Below are 27,478 nucleotides of genomic sequence, written 5' to 3' on the forward strand. Positions count from 1 at the left end.
GCTCTGTTGAGTTTTTATTACAAAATACAGGTTTAAAACATACAAAAGCTTAAGGCATCCCATTGAGTGGTGGGTTTAAGAAAAGAAGAAGGAAAAGAGAAAAGTGAAAACAGAAAAGAAAGAAGTACAAAAGATTTCCAACATTCCTACAAATACGTTTAAATACGTTTAAAACTACTCGCTGAAGCCAGAAGTGAATTGGGAAAGATCCCACATGCTGATTTCAAATGAAGAAGAAAATTTAAGCTAATGCATACCTGATACAGTCACGTGAGCTTTTGGACTACCGAAAACGAATCTTCTAAAGTTAAAAAAGGGAATGACAGGAGTATCCTGAAGGGGTATATCAAGGAATCGAGTTACACGAGATCTGCTTTTGGCGTCCAATAGCATGGACATATGACGATGAAGAATTATACCCTCTGGCTGAAAAAAAAGTAATAAAGAATTAATCGAATAAAAAGATTCTGTATTTCGAAATCAGACGTAATTGATGATGTATCTCCATAAATATTGGTTCAATTACTACCCAAACAACATGGGAAGCTTATTGCTGGGAACAATAATAGCAATACAGAATTAAAAGCTTAACAAAGGTGGGTTGTGAAAGGTGTCCAGCATGTTGTAGAACGGGGTTTCCAAATCCCAACATTTGTTGAAAATAAGCTCTTTCACTTCATAAGCCCCCCCCACCCCTCGGATAAACAATAGTCTGGACGTGACCATGTGGACGTGACCAGTCTCTCTCGTGTCCTCTCAAACAAAAACCATTTTAGGCTATGTAAGCAGCATAGCACTTCTGAACATGATCATAGATAACACAAAAGTGATGCCTAAGTAAAGAACGATGTTGACACAATGTCTTATTTTTTTCAGACTAGGGCACTTTGCATAGAATTGTTTGTCATACAAACTTTTAAAGGGGCTCATTCGATAGGAAACTGAAAGTTCTAGAGCCATTTTTAATAATCGAAAATCATTTCCCCAAACACTTCCAATTAAAATTTTAAGATATCAATTTGGTTCAGTCTAGTTGAAAGGTTCAGTGTTATATCTTTGAGGATGGCAACCTCCCCCCCCAGAGCCACAAAAGAAAGGGCTATAAGTTATACTAGTTGCCCATTATTAACATGTGAGGGTTTTACCGAAGGGGTGGTCGTTTAAACTTTAGAGGGTCGTTTGATTGGAAATTAAAAGTTTTAGTTCTTTTTTTTAAGAATCAAAAGGGATTGAGGGCGACTACCTCCTCCCCACACTGCTCCACGTTTCCCCAAAAGTATCTGATTGAAACCGTGAGATATCCATTTTCTTCAAAACACTCCAATGAACATATACCAATGCTTCCAGGGTTGACACAACAACAAGCACGGGTGGTAAGTAATACCCTGGGGGTATATAAGGTTTTTATGGAATGGGTGGTCGTATAAATTTTAGATAGGGCTCATTTGATTCGAAATCGGAAGTTATAGTGCCCTTTTTAAGAGTCAAAAGTGATTTGAGTGCAATCCCCCCCCCCATGCGTATCATTTCCCAAAGTACATCCATTTAAAACTTTGAGAAACCTATGTTCTTTTGCATTGTTGAAAGGTCTAGCAATTATACCTTTGGGGAAGTAACCCCACAGCCCTCAGGGCAAGGGCTCTAAGCTAGGTAATTTTTTTACAGTTTACACATATCATAATTCTTATTGAGAAAGGAATGCATGTTTTACATGCATTCCTAAGGTCATAAGTCCTACATCATAAGGCTTCAACTTGTTTTACAGTGCATGCACGATGATTGCCATGAAAAAATGAAGTTGGATGTGTCGTTTTAGTTTTTGAACTATAAAATCAAAATGATTTTTCTCAAATTAATTCTTAAGTATCTAGGCTCTGTTGAGTCTTTATTACAAAATATAGGTTTAAAACATACAATGCATTCCTTAGGGCTCTAAGCTAGGTAATTTTTTTACAGTTTACATATATCATAATGTTATTGAGAAAGGAATGCATGTTTTATATTTACTTTCCCAAAATACGAAGGACATTCAGGTGAGTCTTTTTCAGGGAATGTTGAGGGGAATGTAAAAGGGTGTAACTCATGAATGACTGAGTATATTAATTTTGAACTTTCAGGAGGGAGTTGATCAATTGACCAAACAGGCCAATATTTGCACGTTACTGCTAATACTACTACTACAACTACCATTGCTTCTACTACTACCACAACTACTACTACTACTGCTACCACTACTATTACAAAAACTACTGCTTCTCTAGCGAGTACTACTAAGGCTGAGGGTATCGGAATAAAGATCTGAGGAAATCTTGAGGGAAAGGTTGAACTAAATCAGAACAGCTATGTGCCTACAGATTGCTGATACAGGCGTATCATTAAATACAAATTAAACAAAAAGTAAAAATGAATATGTATTGTCAGTTCAACATACACACTATTATAATTTTTCTACCGCAGTACGTAGCATTGATACAAAGCAATTAAGAATCTAGGAAACACTTGACAGCTATTAAACGGGAATATATTTCTCTAAAATATAGGAATTAACTGATATTTTAACAAACAGATATTGTTTTGAATCTATTCCTACTTATTCTCGAGGCTTTCAGCCTTAGGGGGTCTATAGTTTTAGTCTTATAAAAATATTAAAGAGTGATGGGAGGGAGCAAAGAACTTTTGCAAATTTACGATTAATGTAGAAGGTTTCTCCACCCTGGAAAATGGTAGTGGTTAACTTTCGGAAGAAATTATTGTGCCACTTTGAGGAAAAATTCAAAGATAGATATACAAATATATATAATTAAAAACACATAATTTTTGCTTGTTTAATAATAAAAGATTTATATAGCTGGGAGTAGTAAAAAGTTTGTGGTGTTGGTTTCAATTTTTCCAAAAAAACGTTACGTTTCATTTTTATTTGCAGGGAAATTCGGAAACTGGAGGAAAGTTGGAGCATTTACAGTAACATTTTTTTTTTGCCATATTGTTTTGGCCAAGAATGAACTTTCTTACAATAAAACTGGCTCTATGTAACCGTTGAAGCTTAAAAAAGAAGTACTTCAATTTTTAACTCTCTTGTACCATTTGTGTCCTGCAATATGCATCTTGTTCTATTTCCTTGCATTACGCCACCACTCCTTCCCATAACCACTTGATAAGCTCTCTATTCCCAAGTCAATTTTCCTCTCTTAGACTTTGTCTCTCTAGCTCTACTTCCCCAATAATCCCCAATTTTACGCCAACAAAATATTCAACATAAAATATAGAAGAAATTTTTTCCCTACATATTTGATATGTTAAATAAGTGAATCTCCTCCCCCTCTTTCCTGCTCCACCCCCTTTTTTCAATCACTAGATTAATTTTTTTTTTATTAATTTTGAAAAATCCTTCTTTTTACAATTCCTTATGCTCGTTCTTGCTTACTTATTTTATAGCTATTTTTTTGTAAATTTTGCTTTATGTTTCTTAGTCACGGAGAGTAATTTTTTTTTTGTATTAGCCAGTTCAGTACTTGTAGCCCACCTAATTTTCTTACAGCCCTTTTCCGACAATAAACAATATCCTATCTTACAGAGCATTTTTTGGTTTAACACTGCTGAAACATTTAAGCTATATGAAAATGCAAATTACCTGAATTTCTATTTGTATAGAAGCCTTGGCACGAACAATAAAGGTTGAAACGGTTACTGTGACTTTGATTTTCCCTCTTTCAACAAGTGGCACAATTGGGAGATCAACTTCAACCATACTACCCATAGGAACCTAAAAAGAGGCAGTTAACTAAATACAGGTATGCATAAACGAGGAGTTCTTAGTGTAACAGTAATTTGCATTTGAAAACTACTATCATAAGAATGAATACCTAATTTGTATCTCTTGTTAAACTACAAATCCCTCCATAAATCGAAATTGTTTTTACATATATTTCGCCACTTTATAAGTTATTGTAAAGTTACAATCGAAATTTTTGGATAAGTTATTGCATTAAGCTATCACGAGCTTAAATGCTAATCAAGTAAATCAGATCACTCTGATTATTTTTCGTTAGCTTTTTACTATTTACTGTAACTTTTCTGGTCACTCTTCGCCAAGAACTTACAACAAATCTGCGTTTCAGATGGTTATATTAGAGACATCAAGCCCGAATTTGTACGCAGAGAACGCCTTTGGGCCCTGACCCTCCGAAATCACAATGCTGTGATTTTTGTAGAGACTTTTCTGTAGAGACTTTCGTATTTTTTCTGTTCCCACAAATCATGTTAATTCCCAAGGTCGTCCGTCTGGAGGCCCGGCAACTTTAGCCTCAGCGAGTATTCAATCAAGTTTTCTTAGTTCTAGTAATAATTTCTAGTTGTAAGGGTAGGGTCTTGCGTAGTGATAAATGTGTATTTACCCACTAATTATAAAAATGATGAATTGGAACGACTATTTGCACAAGCCTGTGAAAAATTGCATACATTTATTTGACAAATTCAAAAACTTAATATCCCTTGTGTTGTTGTTGGGGACTTTAATTGTGAGATTAATTTTTCTGAATCAGCAGCATCACTTCGTGCTTCTATTTTCTGTTTTTGTTTTTTTTTGACGAGCTAACTGTGCAGCCACAAACTGAAAATTTCGCATGCATTCACAATTCGGCTAAAACATCAAATCTAGACCATATAGTTACTTCGATTGATTTCCCAATTTCTGTCGTTACCGTAATATATAATTATAGATTAGCGGACCACCTTTCCATAGCAACGTCTTTTAAACTAGATTTAACATATAATCCAATGAACCAAGATACGCCTAAGTCTAAATGATTTTCAAAGATAGACTGGGATAAGATTCATTTGCTCCTATATCAAGAACTTCTTGATTCTATTTTGAAAAATTTTTACATCCCTTTCCAGCTTCTTCAGACACCTCGCCCTATTGATGAAACTGAGATAAAGATTGCTCTTTATTTTTATTGTGCTAAGATTTCCCACGCTCTAAGATGTGCCGAAAAAGCAGCTGTTCCAACTCGAAAAATACACATCCTCATTCAAGTTCCCGATTGGTAAAAAAACACAAAACTCGCCGAAGCATGCTTCCGTGCGAAGCTTTGGTTTTTATTTAGAAAGATGACGATCGTCCTAAGTCAGAAGTTTTGAATGATATTTCCCTCAAAACAAGAAAAAGATTTTCTCAAGCGAGCTAGCTCCTCACCGTTCGGCATTGTTGATTCATATTCGGTTAGAGTTTCTGTTTCACCCATTTCTATTTGAAATACCTTTCTCCCCCAAAACACCACATGTTCTAATGCTCCTAAAGCTTCTGATATCCCCCTATCCGAGTGGAAAACACATTTTTCGAATAAATTTGCTGCACCAGATGCAACTTTAGAGTCTAAATATGAATCCGAACTTGATGAATTTCTATCTGTTTACTTGGAGTTTCACTATGTTATTACAATGCAACCCATTATAACGGTAATCTCCAAGCACAAATGGAAAGCTTCATCTGGTATAGATAATATTAGTGTATATCATATTATCCATGGTACCCCTTTGCTCATGTCACATCTAGGATTGTTCATGCAGATGATTTTTGACACTTTTACATTCCTGTCGTCTTTCGCATTGGTGTTCTCACTCCTATCCCCAAGATAGGCAAATCTAACATTCAATGCTCGACCTTTATGTAAATAATTCCTTAGACCACACTGCTTTTCCATTTACGAAAAAATAATTGAAGAAAAAACGGGTTTAATTTTTATAAAGTAGTGAACCAAATAAAATATAAACTACACTTTAGATAACAAAAATAAAAATACTCCGAATATTTCGGCCCCACGTCTGAGAGCCTTTCTCAGCGGAAGAAAAAACAAAAAAGGAGAAAATTACAACAATTTAAGACTTTTTTAAAAACAATATTAAAATGCTACGACAACTAAACCAACATAAAAAATACAAACCATAAAATAAATAAGAAATAAAACTCACATTATAAAACAAACACTCCCGCACTGACTGTAACTTTAGAAAAACTGAAGCAATTGTTTATATTGACACTTTCCTCTGCCACAATCGGTGTATAAATGGGAATCTATTAAAAATGAAAATTATAAATACTTGCAACAATACGAAAAGAGGTCACCCAACCCCAAATCCAACCAAAATCTTACAGGTTAATGAAACAAAATTATGAATTATAAATTGAATGGATTTTTTCATTTGCTATTTTAGCTGCCGTCCGTTGACTTCTTACAGTATTGACCATGCTTTGACTTTCTTTCGCAAGGTTATTACTTGTTTCAGGACAATTACGCAAATCAATACCCGTTGAAGTTTTTGACTGGTCTTTAATTAAACTATTATAAATGAATTTATTTTAAATTCCCCTTCATCTCCATTGATACTAATACCCCCATAGATAATCTTTTTTATTTCTATAATTTCTCTAAAACTTCGTAAAAGTCCTATAGACTTATCAACAATTTTTGTCTGATCAGATAAAATACTATGATGAGGAAAATTATACACGTGATCCGCTATAGCGGATTCAAAAGTTTCAGGTTTTTTATTCTGTCTTAGCGAGCAATCTATCGCATTTTTGTGTTGCTGTAGCCTATTTTTTAAGTTCTGCTGTGTTCTACCTACATAAAATTTACCGGTCAATGCATGGTAAATGCTGTAAGAAGTCAACGGACGGCAGCTAAAATAGCAAATGAAAAAATCCATTCAATTTATAATTCATAATTCTGTTTCATTAACCTGTAATATTTTGATTGGATTTGGGGTTGGATGACCTCTTTTCGTATTGTTGCAAGTATTAATAATTTTCATTTTTAACAGATTCCCATTTATACACCGATTGTGGCAGAGGAAAGTGTCAATATAAACAATTACTTTAGTTTTTCTAAAGTTACAGTCGGTGCGGGAGTGTTTGTTTTATAATGTGAGTTTTGTTTCTTATTTATTTTATGGTTTATATTTTTTATGTTGGTTTAGTTGTCGTAGCATTTTTATAATGTTTTTAAAAAAAGTCTCAAATTTTTGTAATTTTCTCCTTTTTTGTTTTTTTTTTTCCGCTGAGAAAGGCTCCCAGGCGTGGGGCCGAAATATTCGGAGTATTTTTATTTTTGTTAGCTAAAGTGTAGTTTATATTTTATTTGGTTCAGTGCTTTATAAAAATTAAACCCGTTTTTTCTTCAATTATTTTTTCGTCGACCTTTATGCCTTTAGAACTAAATTCTGTAAACTGCTTGAGCTACTTTCTGTAGATGAATTAAAGGAGAAATGTAGCGTTCCACCTTACCAGTTTGGTTCTCAGAATTAAAATACGGTACATTTATAGAATATGATTTATTGGCTAAAATTTAGCTAATAAATATTGGCTAATTGGCTAATAGATATTGGCTAAAATAGCACAAAAGCTAGCATAAGCACACCAAACTGTTACAATGATGGAACATATGCTAAAGGATAAACGTAAAACAAAAAGTTAAATCAACTATTAAAATAGGAAACAAAATAGGGGACAACATAGTTTTCTTTTACCTTATGGTCATCATTTGGGGACACAAGTCAAGATGGGTATTTGGAGCTCTTGAACATTAAGTCTTGCATTAAGAAGGATCTGGGGGGTTTTCTTTAAAGGGGGGAAGAAAACGTCGATGATAGTCAGAACTAAGGAACTTGTAACCAAAGTTCATGGTAAGGATGTAACGTCGTAATTCCAATGTAGTAAGTTCAAGTCTAGCCAAACCTTCGTCGTATTTATTATAGGACGTCCCCAGTATAATTTTTATTGCTCTTTTTTGAGTACTTTCAATTTTAGAACAGGGATCTTTGGTCAACCCATGGTGCCAGACAGGGCAAGCACATTCAACACAGGGTCTTATATAAGAAAAATGAATTATTCTAAAGTTCTGGATTGATATGGAGAACTGTACGAAAAGGGAGAAAGATTTGAGGAAACTACCAGATTTAAGTAAGTGGGAAATGTGGGACTTCCATTTAAGGTCATTTTCCGATTGCACATCAAGCAGTTCAACCGTATTTAAACTTGGCACGCAAAGGTAATTATTGATAAGGGGTATGTTTTAAAAAAAAAGAGGATAGCATTAAACTACTTTTTAGTATTCTTATGTTGAATTTAACACTGTCAGGATTATTCTTTAAGTTGTTAATGTGTGATTCGAGTTAAATGTCCGAAGTATTAGAGGTTTGAGAAAGTATTAGAGGTTTTATGATCATAGTGCTATTGCTAATGTCCTAATAGTGGTGGAACCAAGAGGTGGCCCAAGAGGGTCTCATTTTAGCAGCACACGATTTTAGGTGTGCATTTGACCCACTGGTACCCAGAGCCATGCTCCTTCATATGGTGAAAAGAGGTGTTCATCCCTCTAGTATTCGTATCTTGAAGAATTTATATTCGTGACTTAAAGCACGCATCAAACTTACAAATCCATTTAACCTGACAGTTTCAGATTCATCTTATCTTTCACCTGCTCCACGAAATAGGCTTTCACGTCCCAGTAACCCACCGAATGATCTGAATAGTTTTGTTTCTGTTGATAAAGGTACGCGTCAAGGTGCTATCGCTTAATCTACCCTTTTTAACAACGGTGTTCTAGACGCTCGATCAAAATGCATATCCTCATGCATCGAGTCAGCAACAAAGATGACACTTGTCTGTTATGCGGATAATGTCCTTTATCTTAGCAGGTCGTTACAGCGCATTGAAGAAAACTTCAGCATACTCGAGAGTGAATATTCTAAATTGGGGCTGCACAATTTAACTCTGAGAAATCTGAGATTCTTCTATATAATTGGGGTAATTAGGATCCCACACCGTCAGTTAAACTGGGAAGTTCTTTAGGAAAGCCATTTGAAAAACATTTGTATCTTGGTCTACCAATTGGCCCATCCCTAAAGGAAACCCGATTGCTGCTGATTTCCCACCTCGAAAAAATGTGGTGCGTCTTATGCTTCAGTTGTTCGAAATGAAAAGCGTTTCAACCGAATAATCCTTGCAAAACTAAATAATTCAGCAGAACTCACAAACAAATAAACGAAAACTCCATTCAGTATGCTTCAAATTTGCAAAATATTTTCCTCATTTACCCCCATAGACCCAAAATTCAGCAATAATCCGTAATTATAAAGTTGGCGACCTAGCAATAGCTCTATCAAACCGTATTTCGAAACACGGTCACAACATCAGTTTTCATCCATGGTATCCCCTTCTTATACATTGATATCTAAAGCTGTATGTATGTAAAAGTTGTTCAATGTTTTATAGATGTTATTTATAAATTATTCTGATGTCTCTTTATAAATTAAGTTTGATGTCTTTTTTTTCTTTCGTATTCTCTTTTTTTCGCTTTATCTATGTACTCCGTGTCCGAGTACTTTTGAAAAAGTATGACGGGTTAGAAAAAGATAAATGAATTAAAAACAGACTTCTTCGGCTGACAGTCTAAAACCAAGTGTTGTTAATGATACAAGTATAAAAATGCCAAAAAAGCAACAGAATGTTCTCCAGCTTTGGGGAAAAAACCAACGAATTGGTGAAACTTACCCGGAAAAAAAAGAACAACATTGATTGTCTAAACATTGCCGTTGCGACTGAACCTTCGACTTCAGCTCAAGAGCCAATACCGAATCCTGAGGTAGTAGCAGACAAGCGTGACGAAATAAACATTGAATATGAGCTTCACATTGAAAACTTATTGGAAGACTTTAATTTATTGAAAGGGAATTTTCAACTAAACAAGGACCGTCCCAATTTCATGTCAAAGGCTCAAAAACAAGAAAGCTTCAAGCTAACTGGATGGATAACTACACTTGACTAGTATCTTCTACAGTGAAAGAAAAAGGATTTTTCTGCAAATATTTATTTATTATTTGTTTGTTAATATTTGTTACTGTATTTCTTTGTGATCAATCCGGAAGGCAGTCTCACAGATAATAAAGGCACCTTTTCATGGAGCCTCACGTGAATTGGAAAAGTAAACTCAAAGACTTTTCTAAACATCAGTTTGTGTGCGCAACATTGAAACTACCCAACAAACCATGGATGTAAAATTTGAATTGAATTTTTGTGTTACTTGAAATACATGATTTGGACGGACTTCATGTTATTGTCTATTCAAGATGGTTTACTTACTGATACAAAATGCTGATGCTGACCACGCAGAATCTCTGGGCTGTAACGTTGGACATCACCTCCTTTGCCCACAACAACCATAGCATAGTCTTTGGATGCTGGCAAGGTAAGAAGAAGGTTTGCTTCAGGTAATTTATTATTGACTAGGATCGCCTTGACTGTCACAGTTTCTCCTCGTCTTACCACAGGGGTTGACTCCAAAACCACATAAAACGGGCGAGCAACAGGAAACTGGAAAATAACAAACATACTTATTAAACTTGACAGCATTCCTATCCGCTAAAGTGAAAAGAAAAAGAGGTTGAATATTTGGTTATCAAACACATGCAGAGCTAACAACGGTACTCAAAGACTCGCGCACTCAACATAGAAATTCCAATTTTTTATGATTTTCCCACGAATTCCCTGTTTCAGATGCTATTATATGCGTATTCTTGCGTAGTAACATATTATCATTCGAAATTTTATTTAAAAATTTAATTTAAGTCAAATCACAAAAATTACACCAATTCTTATCTATTGGGGTTACACTATCCATTGAAAAAATAAAAATTTGCTAAATAGAATATATTATGTGCTTTAGTTACACCACAATTCAAATTGTTTATTCAAAGGTGAGTTAGCACTTTATTTATTATTGTCAAGTATACAATTTTTCAAGATGGTTAAGAAGCGTGTGATTTCCTTCCCAAAGACAGTAAAAAGGGTAATAGCGCGAATACACACAGGGGTGGATCAGCATCAAAAGGTTTTGATTTTACAGGGAGGGGAGGGGTAGAGGAGGAACTCTTGCACACGGTGAAAAAAATTCTAGAGGTGCAAAATTTCGAATAAGTTATTTAACCTTTATAATCATTTGTAATTTTAGAAATTTGTATTTTATTAAAATAAAAAAGAAGATGCAGTTGATAAATGAAAATAATTAATAAACTGTTAATTAATTAATACAATTTTTTAAATACTTGAATAATAATTATAAACAAAATAGTTAAATAAAAATAATTAAATAATTTAAAAAATAAATTAAAACGTAATTAAAACTAAAGTGTTATCTAATTAATAGATTTAAAATGATTTTGTTAATAAATGAAAATTTTGTTAAAATTTAACCTGAAAATTTTTTGGAAGACTCATCAAGATTTTGCCCTGAGCGCAAGGAAGGCCAGAACTGTCACTAATCAGCAGGGCAACGCGTGTTTTATCATTATTCGATGGCTCGCCTCTGCATTACCCTCCTCAACTCCCGTTGAAAACCGCTTAGCAAACATGTTTTTGGCAATTACATAAGACTTGTGAAAATGTCAGTTACAAAAATATTTGTTTCTTGATCAATGAAGAGGAGATGAATAAAAATGATCTCCCTCCCATTTTTATTGTTGTGGCTACTATTTTACTAAAATGAATTTCCATTGTCATCATTTCTTTGAAATTCACAGTATGAGTTTCATTTTGCAATTTTAGTTACCTCTTCAGTTCATAGTCAAAAGGGGAGATTTCGCTGAGTTAATTTTTTTCGGCGACTTTAGTTATCTCCTCAGTTCATGGCCAAAGCGAGAGACATGTTTATGCATGCAAAAAGAAGTTACCCATAATAATCACTCTTACAATAATATCTATAAAACAAATCATACAGCCGTCAATCATAGAAGGGATGATTAGCGGCTCTTTCTGGATGCCCTAGGTGCCCCTGGTGGCACAGGAGGAACTAAGGTCTAAGGCAGTATAATATCTCTTTGTTTATAGAACGCTGTAAAAAAACAATTGTTCACGGAGGTTTTCTAAGGTAATCAGCTCCACTCTCCAACAAGGGGAAATAGAGGGTCTGTAATAGGTTGGAAGTGGGCAAGGGTATCTAAAGAAAAAATGTACTCTATGTAACGCTTTGTAAGCATTGTATTAAAAACTTAAAATTGAAATTGCCTCGCTTAGCTGTAATTTAACTCATCATTAACATTTAACATTTAAATGTAATTTAACTCATTTAACTCATCAGAATAGAATGCAAAAAGAGGAGTATAAAAGAAAAACAAAAGAAAACTTATTACAGAAGACACATAAAACAGGACAAGCACTAAAACTCAAGACAGCTCCCCACCAACAAAAGATGGTTGAACCTTCTTGCGTTTTCATGTGTTCTCAAAATCAATATAATGTCTTGACATCCTCGCGACTGATTATAGGATGCTGTAAAAATGCAATTGTTTTCAGAGGTTTATCATTCCCACACTCAAAACAAATCACTCGAAGCTTAAATAATTTTCAAGCAAATTTAACCATATTTCAACCGTATTTTGTCAATGGTATAGTTTTGTCAAGGATAAATTTTGTTAACAATAAATACCTAAGATTTTGTATTTACCAAAAGATATTTTTGTATTTACCTAAGATTTTGTATTTACCAAAAGACTTATTTCCATTGCCAGTAAAAATACTCTGTAGTCAAAATTGTTTTAAGGGGGCAAAACTTTTGAAAAACCCTATATCATGCTGGTTTCGAAAAGGCTTCTTTTTTAATGCAAATTTTTAAAGCACCAATGACAGTGAAAATCAACGCTGATTGTTTGAATGTGCAATTTCAGCTCGTGTAGCTATGTGTATCTTATAAGATTAGGAATGATTTGGAACTAAATTTTTAGTGAAGAGACCTCCATATGCAATTATGCTGTTTTGATAGTAGTGGTTGTGAAATTTAAAAAAGGAACATTGATGAATAATCATACAAAAATAGGCTAAGAACCCGCTGCACGGAACATCTTAAACAGGTGCAGCTTTCTTTTGAGTGGTGTACTTATAGTCGTCCTTAGAAATCAACACATTACTAGTTTCTGAGTTTTTAAAGACAGCATTATTTTAAAACTGCCCTAAAACTCTCACTCAAAGTAATTTTGAAACAACTAAAACAAAAATCTTAGAAATGTGTAATTTGCAAATATGAATAGACCTAATATAGGCTCGTTGGAGGAAATTTTTATTATAAAATTCTAGTTAATTGACTTCTTGCCATCTCAGAAAGGGTTTAGGTTAGGAAAATGAAACTTTCAGGGATGAAACTACAGACTAAGTATGTCCCGAGAAGATATTTTGAAGCAACTACCTCCACTCCTTCTTCCTCTAGAGGGCCCTGACCTTTGATGACCTTAAAAAATATGTGTGTTATAAAAGTAAAACCTTGCGAAATAGATCTTCTGCTTAATTGAAGTACAACAAAATTGTTTTCAGCTTCATAAGTTTGCTCAATTCCATTTTAAAAGGTTTTAAAGATATGCAAATACATTTCCTAAATTTTGAAAAAAAAAACACTCATATGGCTCAAAATTCTTCTCAAATAACAGGAATTGCATTTTCAGAACTAAAGGCAGAGAAAAAGCAACTAGTAACGGAAAATTAAGGTAAAATGTTGTTTTGTCAAAATTTCAATAGACATAGACCTGTCATGTAGGCAAATTTCAGGGCCCTCTAGAGGGAGAAGGAGTGGAGGTGGGTCCAGGACATACTTAAGCCTGTAGACCCATCCCTGAAAGTTTCATTTTCCTAACCTGAACCCTTTCCGAGATAGCAAGAAGTCAATTAACTCGAATTTTACCATTTTTATTTTGATGTACTTGGCCCTTCATTTCATTATTATGATTTAGAGGTGCATGAACGTAGTCTACTTACTCGTATTGATTTTTCCACAATTGATAATCCAAGCTCTGGATGCATACTAAATGCGCTGATATACCAGACTTCATTGACAGGAGGGGCTTTCGTGTCCTGAAACTCGAAACCATCATCTGACATGGGAATATCGTGCCAGATCCAATCTCCATCTCTCGGGTCGAAGTGATCCTTTATAAAAATATAAAATTTTATTTTCGATATTGCTCGCTTGATTTCTGAAAACTTTTCTACTGAACTGTAAATGTTATTATTCTGTTTTATGTAACGCATTAAACTTCCAGGAAAAAGATACAATGTGATTAGTGCTAGATTTTCCAAATCTTAAACTTGCGGGTTTAAAGAGTACGGATGTTGAAGTTCAAAAGATGCTTTGTTACGGGACATACTTGTTATCGTACTTATCGGAAATGTAAACATACTAATAAATATACATTGAAACAATCAAAAACTACTGGAGAAAAAATAAAGGATTTAAAAAGTTAATGGAGGGACTTCCAAATAAATTTTCATACGGAAATAAGTCCTTATAACTTTCGAGTAAAACCACTTTATTTGCTTTATTTTTTACATTGAAAATGGTTCCTTTGTGAGAATTTCAAAAGAAGTTTAAACTGTTTCACACTCTTATCATGGGCTTAGCACCAAAAAGGGGGTGATAGTTGAGCAAGACGAGCCACATCTTAGCCAACTCATTACGGCCAGGATTGCCAAAGGTTAACAGCCAGAACATATTTCTTGCAGCCACAGTAACGAAATACTTACGGAATCTTTGGTTCGCCGATGGACCCTAAACAGACGATCCTCTTCATCTTCTTTGTCAAAACACCCATCTTCGTCAGTCTGATCTTCACAGTCAATGATACCGTCACATCTTCGTTCTCTGTCATAACATCCACCCGTTAGACATGCATCCTTGCCCAAATGGAAGCAGTAAACTAAAATAGGAGTGTCAAATACATCAGAAAAGCTTACAAATACAGATCAAAGATGCTTTTTCTAACAAATGATCTGAAAAATGTCTTTTCAGAAATCCTTTTGTTTCGATTTCAGGACTATGTAAACTTCCATATAAAATACGTTCTATTATCATTAATAAATTAGTCATTCTTGAAAGAGGTTTGCGGCCTCAAAACCCTCCCAGAATTTTGAAAAATCCTACTCCATAAGTAAATCTGACGATTTTTCATAATATTGAAAACAGTATTTGTCAAGGTTTTCAAGAAGACAAGATTGCAAACTAAAATTAGAATATTGGAAGCTACACTGATGACAGCGGTCAAGTATGGTTCTGAAGCGCGGGCGCTTCGAAAGACTGAGGATGATTTGCTAGATATTTTCCATAGAAATTGCCTGCGCTTTGTTTCGGATACCCGACTGACTAATCAAATCTGAAACAGTAGGCTATACAAAAATGTGATTCAATCCTACTTTCTAGGGCTATAATAAAAAAAGGTTGAGATGACTAGGACAGGTACTGCGGATGACAGATTATCTAAGATAGTCCTTGTCGGCCTACCGCCTAGAGCCAAACGAAATGCAGGTCGTCTCTGAATGGGATGGGAGGAGGTCGTAAGAAAAGATTTAAGGAAATGGGAGCTTCATGGGAGGGTGTAAAGAAGGAGGTTCTAAACAGATTGGGAAGGAGTAGAAGCGTGCGTAATTATGTTGGCCTCAGGTGGCCTGTTGCTTCAGTGAGCTGTTAGTAGTAGCAGTAGTAATGCTTTCAATAGAAATTCCATATCAAAACCCCGCCCATGGACTCAAATGTCTTGGAATTATTCATATGAAGGGAAATTGTGTAAAGATTGTAATTTCTGCAGTTTTAACCTCTCTTCCTTCCAAATTTGCTAAAGATTATCGGAAGAATTGATTTTATGGCTCTCTTCCAAATTTGATTTGCACCTTTCACATTTTTTCAGCACTTTTAATTTTTAAAAGTAACATTAAAAATAGTTTTTTCAACTGAAAGTTAGGAGCAACATTAAAACTTAGAAGGAACAGAAATCATTACGTATATGAGGAAAATTCGCCTCCTCGTCAATACATCGCTATTTACGTTAAATTTTGAATGTTGTTCCAATTCTTCCTTTGAATCACGTGATCCCTGAATGACGAAGGCCGTTTAATTAGAATCTTTTTTGAAAGTACTAAGAATCTTCAGCACAAAGAGCGAGGTATTAACGAAAGGTCGAACCCCTTACCTAGGCAATAATTTCCGTTCGTTTTAAGCTTTAATGCTGCTCCTTACTTTCAGTTGAAAAATATGTTTTTTATTTAATTTCTGATCGTTTTTTTTTAAATAGTACTGGGAAATCCGGCGCGCCCTTCATGGAAAATTCTCTTCCACCATGAAGAATTTCTCTGGGAAGATCCTCCCACATAACATCCCGTCGACACGATCTATCCTGAAAAAAAAATAAATAAAAACAAATAAACACGTATCCGCGATATTTCTTCTGGCAAAAAAAAAATACAAATTCCATATTTTTGCAAATAAGAGTTTGAAACCTCTGCAGTTGGGTTCTCTCATACGCTGAATCTGATGGTGCGGTTTTCTCCCATATTTTATTACTTTTAGGTAATGTTTCCCCTTTTCTCGAAATAAGGCAAACTTTCTCAGGCTCGTAACTTTTGATGAGTAGGAATAAACTTGATGAGTAGGACTAATCTTGATGAAACTGGTATTGTTAAAATCAGTATGAAAATCCAATTCTTTTAATGCATCTATTGGTGTCAAAATTCTGTTTCTTAGAGTTTTGGTTACTATTGAGCCGGGTAGCTCCCTACTAACAGTTCGTTGCCACGAACTGTTTGACAATTCAAACACCTTTTTAGTGCTATGCAAAATCACCATAGGTTAAAGTAAACCAACCTGCATTTCTTTCAATATGGACTTCGGCATTCGTAATGATAATCATGTTGTTTTCTAGGAATGTTCGTCCTGTATCTGGACTTCGATTTCGAGAGGGTAAAAATCGGACCGTCTCAGCTGCTAGGCCATCAACTGCTCTTTTAATATGACGGTCAACCAAGCTGAAGAATTAAAAATACTAAATATTGATTTTTAATACAAATTTAAAAGAAAAACAAAAGTCATTAACGTTCATATTTAGATCACGCAAAACGATTTAGAATATGATACATTACATATAAATAGGCTTGGGATATTAAAAAAAAAAAAAAAAAAAAAAAAAAAAAAAAAAAAAAAAAAAAAAAAAAAAAAAAAAATGAACATTCTGATTGGCCAAAACCCAAGTATTTGTTACTAAAAAAAAACACAACAAAACATAAAGCAGTAATCCATATTCATGCCTTTATTTCTATATTAATGAGACTAATAACACGTCTCTAGAAGGAACAAAAGAACTAAAAAACTAATTCTAAAAATGTGTGCGAAAAATTGATCAAACTAAAACATAACTTTTCAGTGCCCTATTTAATAACAAAGCGATCATATTACTGCAAAGTTTTAATTTGCCATTTTGCGCCACAAAATAACAGTGCTGGCCTACCGAGTTCCAAACACTATTGAGCGAAAATTCTGAAATAGTTAACTGGCTTAGGTATAAGGAAAATTAATGGGAAAAAATATAAAAAGGTCATAATACCACACTATTACGCATTCGGCATTACCCTCAACATTCCGTGGAAGTTTCAATTTTATTACCTTACCCAATCCTGATATATTACAAATATGCCCTTTTAACAGGCCTTATGCCCATAGTGTCTTTTGATTTAGTTCAACATCCGCCTCGACACGCACTGCAAACTTCCGCTTAGTACCCTTTTAATTTACTTCGATGCTCTACAAACGCCTTTTTGACAGTCTTGGTGCACATTGTGCCTTTGATTTAATTCAACATCTCCCTCAGCATTCCATGGAAGTTTCAGTTTAATACCCTTAACTGTTTCTGACGCCTTGAAGATATGACCTTTTGAAAACCTAAGTACGTTTAGCGTCTTTTGATCGTTTAGTGATCTTTTGATTGGGGGATTAGAGGCGGGATGGCTGATAAAATGGAGTGGGTAGAGTGCTAGTTGCACTCCAATCTCTTTTGTATCTTAGAAAGGGAAACAGAACTTTTAGTCACAAATAGAATGAGCCCCTCCGAAGTTTTTATGACAAGTAGCTCCACATGAAATGACCTGGTGAGAAAAGAAAACATAAAATTGGACATTGAAGCAATATCACTCTTTATTTAGGCAGAAGTGTTGTAATACCAATGATAAAACCAATGTATAAAAATTAGACAACTCACATAATTTAAAGTCCTTACCCCAGTGGGATGTCACTTCATCCCTAGAAGCACAGCTATCAAAAATTTCGACTATTTTAAACGAAATGGCTTTTCAAAATTTTGATCAGAAGTATACTGGGCTGAGTGGCTTTAGCAGCTGAAAGGGTGTGGGAGGTGGATTGTTGCCCTCCTATCAGTGTTGACTTTTAGAAAGGGTACTACAAATTTTATTTTCAATAGAATGAGTCCCCTTCAATATTTCTGAGACAGTCCCTTTGGTTTGGAAAAGAATAACATATTGAATCCATATAGCTCTTTAGTTAGACACCGCAATTACGCTGCCTATGATATTGCGAACATAACATAAACTGTGAAATTCAGAAATTTATATGAATTTTTTGATTTTGCAAGAATGGCACTGTTGCCTGACTGAATAGAACGGCAATATGAAACCACACGCTTAAAGCATAATCAGAAGTGCTAGCATCAAGATATTCGCAGAACTAAAAGAAAGAACTTACAAGTGTCCGTCAAATTTTTGCATTTCTTTGAGAATTTTTCCACCCGTCAAAATGTTTCCACCCTGGGTCTCGAATTGAATGCTTCGGAGGACAGAAATTCCTACAAAGGATCCTAGTTTAGTTTCTGTATAAAGTTGAAGGGTTGGCTTGTTTTTGCATTTGTGTCTTCTCATTCTTGCTGACATCTATAATCAAAACTAAATATAAATTATCTGAACTGGTCAATATGAATATAAAAAAAGCTAGATGAAAGGCGTTTTCGTCTTCCACCTAATTGCGTTTTTTGCACCAAAACTATTCTCATTTTGAATTACTGGCAAATCATCTTGCACCATTAATCAAATTATCCTGCAAAGATAATAAGACAATAGTTCTAAAATAGTTGAACCAACAAGACACCAACTTCAGATGTAATGAATTCAGCTGGACCAAATTTTCATTCTTAGGTTAATAATTGAGAGGCGCGTTAATTGTCAAACACCTTTGGTCCTCAGTTTTATAGATTATGAGCAAGCGTTCGATTCTGTTGATAGAAGAGTTTTAGCAAAGGTCTTATCCTTGTAAGGTATACCAGACAAATTCATTAAAATTATTAGTGCTATGTACGATAATAATACTCTTGCGGTTAAGGTAGGAAATGAGGTTAGTAGCTGGTTTGTAATAACTCAGTAGTTTAGCAGGGTTATGTTCTATTTCTATTTATACGCTTCATTTTGATGGACTTTGTCTTAAGGAGACAGGAAAGGCGCTGGGAGACCATGGAATAAAATGAGAAGTAAAATCTCTCTGCATTTAGATTATGCTGATGGTTTAAGCATCATCGATGAAAGTGTGAGCAAAATGAAAGAAAGTTTAGAGATTTTGTGAGTTCAGGGTGCTAGAATATGTTTGAAAATTAATTTTAAGAAGACTAAGTCACTAAGGCTAAGAATAAGTGAAGATGAAAAGGTGACGCTGGGTAACGAAAAGATTGATCAGGGGGGCAGCTTCACTTACCTTGGTAGTATTATTAGTAAAGACGGAGGGAGCAGTGAAGATGTTAAAAGTAGAATAGCCAAGGCTCAGGAAGTTTTTTCACAGTTAAATTTTTTTTGGAAGAATAGGAAGATAAGTCTGTATACCAAGATTAGAATAATCGAATGTACAGCGATGACAGCAGTCAAATTTGGCTCAGAAGCATGGGTGCTCTGAAAAGCGGATGAAGATTTACTAGATGTTTTCCAGAGAAATTGCCTACGGATTGTTCTGGGTACCCAGCTGACAGACCGTATTTCAAACAGTAGACTGTACAAAAAATGTGGTTCAATCGTTATTTGTAGGTCTGTAATGAAAAAAAGGTTGAGACGGCTAGGGGATCTTTTGCGGATGAAGGATGACAGATTGTCGTCTGATAGTCTGATAGAATACTGAAGATGCAGTTAGAAAGCTTCGCACAAATATCACAAAAGTTTCTGAAATACAGTTCGCCTCAATAGAAAATTGCTACGTGACCTTGAACTAAAATATTAAAAATGTGTTTTATTTTAAGACAAGTGATCAAATAATCTGTTTAAGAACATTAAATACGACCTAGCTGGATTAATGCTGAGTTTAAAAGTAAATTTAAACTTATAAGTCTAAATTCAAACAGTTCATATTACGTTATTTGCTCATCAGCATAATCAGCTAACAATACATTACAGTAATTTAGCCACAATTTTTAAAATCTGAAGTAGCTATAATGCTGTTTTGTAGCTATAATAAACCCTTAATACAGCTAAGAATCCTACCATAAATACTTAAAAAGTTTCTGTCATACTGCACCCCTCGCCAGAACATTACAAATATGACCTTGAAAGAGCGTGTTTAAAATGACTTTTCCAAAAATTCTGTAAGTTTAACCAACTTTTGACATCGAACGAATGTGAAATAATAAGATATTAAAGACAAATTTTATTCAAAGACAAATGAACTAAATTTTTCTTTAGAAGAAATAAACACTGCGTAGCTAGATTAATTTTTCATTAAAAATAATTTTTTAACTTAGGAGTCCATAAATAATACATTGGACATTAAGTTATTTGCTTATCAGTATCAACACTAAAGCTCATTGAAAAATATAACGACATAAAAATGAAGTAAAACGTCATTTTGGAAACCTCTCTACTTTCAGCTTAAGACCATTAAGCCTGTGTCATTTCAGGAAAACCATGCGGATTAGATTGATACGAAGTACCTTCGAAATGGTAAAAATAGTCAATTAGTTTTATAGCTAATTGATTAGTTTTCCCTGCCTTAGAAACTTATAATCAGGTAAAAAGTCAAATGGTTGAGGAACTATAAAACTTTTCGAAGAAAGGAACTATGTTTCAGAGCCCATTCCCCGAAAAAAGGGGCTATATCAGTTATAGTAAGAACCATTGAACAATTTTGTACATTATTCGCACACTTTACGTCACATTTTACCCGGGCATCGCTGGTTTTACGCCGTCTACGCTCGTATCACTAGGTTTTTCTTTTTTGAGTTAAATTAAAACAAACAATTTTTTGAACTGAAAGCAAGGAACGACACTAAAACTTAAAACGAACAGAAATTATTCTGTATACGAAAGAGGCTGTCCCCTCCTCAACGCCTCGTTCTTTGCACTAAAGTTTGACTCTGCCACAATTCTACTTTTTAAAACAATAAAAACTTTAGCGTAAAGAGCAAGAAGATGAGGGGGGCCCCTTGCATATACGGAATAGTTTCTGTTCGTATTTTGTTCCTTACTTTCAGTTAAAAAACTTGTTTTTTATTTAATTTCTGAATATTTGTCAACTAACGCAGGTTCGAATTTGGCTCACTGTACATGAAAATTAAAACAAAATGTGCATATTAATTTCGGAAGATTTACTCCGTATATGAATGGGTGCCACCTCCTTATTACCTTATTACTCCCACCTCCTTATTACTCTTTATGCTAATGCTTGTAGCACTTGAAAAAAGCTTCCCATTCTAATTAAACGGCCCCAGTGTTTCAGTAAGCGCTCTTAAAAAACTGGGACTAACGGTCAACTATTAGCGTAGAGAGCAAGGCATTAAAGAAGGGGCAACCCTTCATATATGGAGGGGAAAACCTTCCCTCTCACGGAAAACTCCTTTGATGAAATTTAATCCAATGTGAAGTAAGCCCCCCCCCCAAGTCAAATTCCCTCCAGACAGTTCCATTCTCGCTGAGAATCCCTCTCCCTGTAAAATTGCTTGCCGACGATTCAGCCTAGGGTATCCAGGATTTTTTGGGGGGAGGGGGTGTTTATGTTTTTCTTGATTCCAAATATATAAGCACCATAAGGTTTAGTATTGCCAAACGAAAGTTACGGGCCTGAAAAAATTTGCCCGATGTTTGAAATAGGGGGAAATCCCTAAAATTCAAGGAATCCTAATGAAAATCACACCATCAGATTCAACGCATCAGAGAACCCTACTCTAGATTCTTCAAGCTCCTATCTGCAATAATGAGGGATTTTGCTATTTTTGCCAGAAGATAGATCACGGATGCATGTTTTTTTTTTCATAGATGATTGTATCGAAATAATAGTCGTAGAAGATCGGGAGAGGGTGCATTCGAACAAAATTAAAAGTTTTAGTGCCAACATATGTGACCAAAAAGACTAGAGGGCAACTGGGCCCCCTCCAACATCCATTTTTTCCCCCAAAATTATCTGATCAAAACTTTGAGATAGCCATTTTGTCGGTATAATTGAAAGACCAAATAACTATGTTTTTAGGTATATGATGACCCCCCCCCCCCCACAGTCCGTGGGGAGAGGTTTGTAAGCTATGAAATTCGTCCATTGCTTACGCATAGTATTTGCTATCGGGAAGTATACAGACTTTTTTTTTGGGGGGGGGAGAGGGGTTTATGCTTGTGGTGGATTTCTATAGGAAGAACCTTCCTTGGAGAGGAAAATTTCTGGGTGTGAATATTACAGGGAAAATGTTTCACAGGGAAGATTTGACAGAGTTACTACACAAAATTCTTTTTAATTGTGTTACATCCCTTGCTAGATTTTTAATGTGGAGATGCTGCGGCGGAATTATCCAGGGGTTTTTTCCCACGTGTTTTGATTTCCGGGAAATAATTTCCACGTAAGGGTGCAATTCAGGAGTGACCGAAAATCGATTAGAGATTAAAGTTTTAGTCAAATGAAAAAAAATACAAAAGAGAAATTTTCAGGCTGAAATTCATTATATATAATAATTATATATAATGATAATGCAATAATAATATTTTAATAGATAATACTGTAACATAAATTTGATTAGAATATAAATATCGGTAATTTATTAATAAATTAACTTGAAAATAAATTATTAATAGCAATTAATGATTTTAAAGTAAGAAGGCAACATTTTGTTAAACTTATATGCATGAATTAACTTTTAGTGCTCAGGCCTGTTTATCCTTTCAACAGAACCGTAGTGATAACTAAGGTTGACTTCACTGCATTGCAGTTAAGGGTCTAAACGCACTCATGGTGTTTCTCTATGAATTCAGAGTAGCCTACTCTAGAGAACAAATCATCGTTTAAAATTTTAATGAATTCTACCAATAAAACAGCAAGTGCAGAGTAATAGTTTTATTAGGCAGTTTAAGAGTAAACTGAAGAACCACCTTCTAGGAAGAGATGAAGTAAATAATTTAATTGGGATGGCTTTTTGAGTTGCTTTTTAAGTATGTTTTTTTTCTCTCTCTTTCTCTCTCTTCTTATTCTTTGCTTTCCTGTTGTTTTCATGTTCCCACTTTTTTGTTTCATTTTGTTTCATTTTTTTTTGTTTTGTTAATGTTGTCGGTATTGCTGCTCATTAATGTTTATCAGCCACTACTAACAAGTCTTTGACTTTCTAAAGTGGCCGATGTAGTTCTTTTGTATATTGATGATATATGTATAATAAAAAGTCTCTCTCTCTCTCTCTCTCTCTCTCTCTCTCTATATATATATATATATATATATATATATATATATATATATATATATATATATATATATATATATATATATATATATATATATATATAATGCAATAAACACATTAAAATAAACATATATGGCATTTGGAGCTCATTCAATTTGAAGCTACCCGTTGTCTTGCACCTTATCACCTTTTATGTCTTTTAAAAAGATAAAATCTTCAATCCGGTCGTACCCCAAGTCAAAGAAATCAGACTTAAACCTTTAGTCGTGAGGATAAAGAGTATGAGGGTGGGAGAAATATACGTCTTGCCAAACATGAATGCTGTACACATCCCTAAGGAATTTTCGGAAAGTACATGCTTCTGATGGTAGTCACTTTTCTCGATCCAGATTCATTCACAGTCTGTATCGCATTTCCTCACGTGAAAGAAGGGGGACATCACGAATCTTTTCAAGGTCATTGTTTTCATCTTTGAAAAATTCAAAGACTTGCTGCACTTTAGTTTCCTTGTTCACTAATCTGGCTTTTCCTTTTGGTTTGATAATATTTTTGATAGATTTTTCCAGGTCCCCGGAATTGCCATTTTCTAATACCTGCATCACGCTTTAGGGAAATTTCCGTGAACAAGTGTTGATTGTTGGTTACATGCAATATGTTAACAAACTCGTCGTAAGCGTCCTTATTAATAAGGATTTCTCCGGTCGGGTACCTAATGACTGAATCCTTTTGAAAGTACTCGGCGAGGATTTTGAAAAGGTTCTCTATTCAAAGGCTCTGAATACGATTTGCAAAATCTATTGCTCCACCTATCCCCAACCATGTTACAACAGACTCTGGTGCAACCGGAAGCAAAGAAACTCGATTTTCAAATATTTCTTTTTAAACATTTCATGTATTACGTAAACATTCTTGATGTATAAGGCCTTCTAAGCGTTGTCATGGAAATCGATGGAAATATTGATGCCAGGACACTTTTCATCGAAATTTCTGAAACCCAGAAGCGAAGAAAAGAAGACATCTGTATCACTAGTGACGACACGGAAACGCCTCGCATCTGAACTGGAACCAATCTTCAGAATGTAAAAAGAACTGTCTGGTCTGTCTTGTTTTTTTTTTATCGACAAAAACCTCTCCTTCATTTGAGACGTGAAAGGCAGTTTCTATGGCTCTACTTAATTGTTCAGTTTCTTGCTTTGTCCATGATAACTTGCACGTTCTTTATACCGTGACGTTTGAAACAACGTTTTTCCTCTTCTAATGATGGTCGCGTAGAGCGCAGATCAGGCCTTACCGAAAGTTACGAGAAGCCAATTTTATCTTGATTGGAAGGAATTTTCAGAGAAAAGATTGTTAATGTTTGTATCAATAACCTTCAAAACTGAGAATATTCATCCTTAGAAAAGCGCTTGCTTGAATATACAGCTTTCCACTCGATTGGTAGCAATGCTTGTCGAACACAAGAACAAATGTTCTTATACCACCCTTAGCTAGAGGAAAGATGAATCTGTTAAGAAAATCATCCCAGTATTCTTCTAACGTCTGGACTCCTGTGCCAATGAAATGGTCAGTTTCTAACTGATACAAATATCCTAGCGTTGAACCCACATGTTTAACCTTCCGATTAGGCTTGTTTAGTCCAAGGTTGCATAGATTTTAATTTGGCAGAAACCTAATACCTCCAGGCCGGCACTGATGTTTTCAGTAATTTAGTATTTATTATTAAAGTATTTATCATATTCAATGCTACTACTACTATTACTACTACTAACAACTCACCGCAGCACCAAGCCACGTGAGGCCAACACAGCTACATACGTTTCTCCTCCATCTCAATCAGTTCAAAGCCTCCCTCTTTAGATTCTCTTTGGAAGTTCCTATTACCTTCAAACTTTTTTTTATGATATCCTCCCACCTAAACCACGGACGACCTGCTTTTCGTTGAGCTCTAGACGGTTGGCCGAAAAAGTGAATCTTTGGTAATCCATCATCGCTCATCCGCAGAATGTGCCTAGCCATCTTAACCTTTCTCTCATTATACACCTAATGAACAGGATTAAACGACACTTCGCTTAGCCTGCTGTTTGAAATATGGCCAGTCAGCTGGGTACCTAGAACAATCCGTAGGCAATTTCTCTGGAAAATAAATATAGCAAAATCTTCATCCGCTTTTCAAATTGGTTTGGTTAAAAGGGGGGTATTCCGGTGAAGGGGGACTATCTGACCTTCATCAGTTTTTACTCTAAAAAGGGATCTAGAACTTCCAGTTTTCAATCAAATGAGCCTTCTCTAAACCTTATGCAACCATCCCTTCCATAATAACCTTAACTACCACCGGAGCATAACTTACAACCGTTGCCCCCAAGCTCAGAAGGCTTATTTCAACCCCAAAAGCCTAGTTGAAGGATATATGGATTATCATAAATAAATAACCATCTTAAAATTTCTATTAGATGCATATCGGGACAGTACGTCGTGTGTATATGAGGGGTGGTGGAGCTGCCCTCAGATCACTTAGACTCTTGAAAATGGCACTAGAGCTTCTGATTACCAATGCAGTCAGCCCCCAACCGAAGTATATATGGCCACGCTTTCTATAAAAACCTTACATGCCCCCCACGGCATAACTTACAACCCTTGCACTGGGGCTGTGGGAGTTGTCATCCTCAAAGACACAATTTCTGGACCTTTCAACTACGTTGAACAAAATGGCTATCTCATAATTTTGACAAGATATGTTTGGGGAAATGGTGGACGTGGGAGGGGGGTCAGTTACTCCCAAATCACTTTTGACTATTGAAAAGGGCACTAGCCCTTTCAATATCCATTCGAATGAGCCTTTTTTGAAGTTTCTATGGCAACTCCTTCGATACAAAGTACGCTGGTCTAGGGCCAAACAATAACACATAATACATTGTGCCAACATCGTTCTTTACTTAGGCGGCGCTATTGCGCGTTGCCTATGATGAAATGAGCAAATAGCATTCTATTTTTAACGCCTTCCCAGCCTAAACAAGACTTATTAGATTCCTTATTAATAATGCGCCCTATACCCTGCTTATGTTTTCCGTCGGTCCTGCATGAGTAAAAAAAAATTCTATATCATCTTATTTCATGCTTCTTTACCCCTGGGATATGAGCTTCTAAAACTCCTAATAAGTCCGGTTCGAATCGTCTGAATTCGTCAGTCAAAATGTCAATATGATAGTTATTTATTAACGTCGTAACATTCCAAGTTCCAATTTTCATGTTATTTAATTCATTGAAATCATTTTGACCTCAGGAAAAGCTATGGTCCCGGATACCACTGCAGGATGGGGACCAGCACATCTTTGGAAGTCTACACCGAAGTGCTCAAGCCGGCTTATAACCGGAAAGCAGGAAGTCCCTGGGACCTTCAGTGTGAATAAAGGCTTTGTGCAATCCTGGGCCCATTCTTGGTCACAACGTGCTTATCAGTACTTGGCGATCCTCTTTTATCAACAGGAGTTGAGATCCTGCACAGGCAGTCCCAAGCCTATTACCTCCACCTCACTGTATATCCATACCTATAAACATTATGCTACTACGGGGAGGAAGCCTTTAGTAGATAAATCAGGTAGGAAGAGATTGTTCAGCCGGAAAATGTACACCAAAACAGACCAAGCCCAGATGAATTCTCAATTAATCAGAATCCTGTGCGAATACCGTGTCGTTTATTTTAATACAGTAGCCTTTTTATGAAATTAAATGGAAAAAAACAAGTTTTTTTTAACTAAAAGTAAAGACCTACATAAAAGCTTTAAATAAAAACATTTTTTCCATGCATTAGGTGCTTTCCCCTTTGAAGCGCCTCTTTCTATACGCTAAGGTTTGAATTTTTTTTCCAATTCTTTAAGAAAGACTTCATAAGCATTAGGGCCGTTTAATTAGATAAAAAGCTTTATCAAATTAATAGAAACGTTAGTTTAATGAGCAAGAGATTTAGGAGGCTGCAGCCCCACTC

The 27,478-nt window shown here is 35.2% G+C and overlaps 1 protein-coding gene across 1 annotated transcript in view; it reads right to left on the minus strand.

Moving 5' to 3' along the window:
• Positions 1-27,478, minus strand: part of LOC136041198 (thioester-containing protein 1 allele S1-like) — a 169,761-nt gene that overhangs the window by 30,610 nt on the left and 111,673 nt on the right. Inside the window, exons 12-18 of the mRNA XM_065725770.1 lie at positions 18,561-18,745; positions 16,674-16,834; positions 14,564-14,736; positions 13,799-13,969; positions 10,142-10,372; positions 3,632-3,763; positions 258-426 (exon numbers count right to left, since the gene is read on the minus strand). Of these exons, the coding sequence (XP_065581842.1) occupies positions 258-426; positions 3,632-3,763; positions 10,142-10,372; positions 13,799-13,969; positions 14,564-14,736; positions 16,674-16,834; positions 18,561-18,745 (1,222 nt within the window). The remainder of the gene's footprint in view (positions 1-257; positions 427-3,631; positions 3,764-10,141; positions 10,373-13,798; positions 13,970-14,563; positions 14,737-16,673; positions 16,835-18,560; positions 18,746-27,478) is intronic.

The sequence above is a fragment of the Artemia franciscana genome, unplaced genomic scaffold, assembly GCF_032884065.1.
Source record: "Artemia franciscana unplaced genomic scaffold, ASM3288406v1 PGA_scaffold_1179, whole genome shotgun sequence".
NCBI classification, from domain to species: Eukaryota; Metazoa; Arthropoda; class Branchiopoda; order Anostraca; family Artemiidae; genus Artemia; species Artemia franciscana.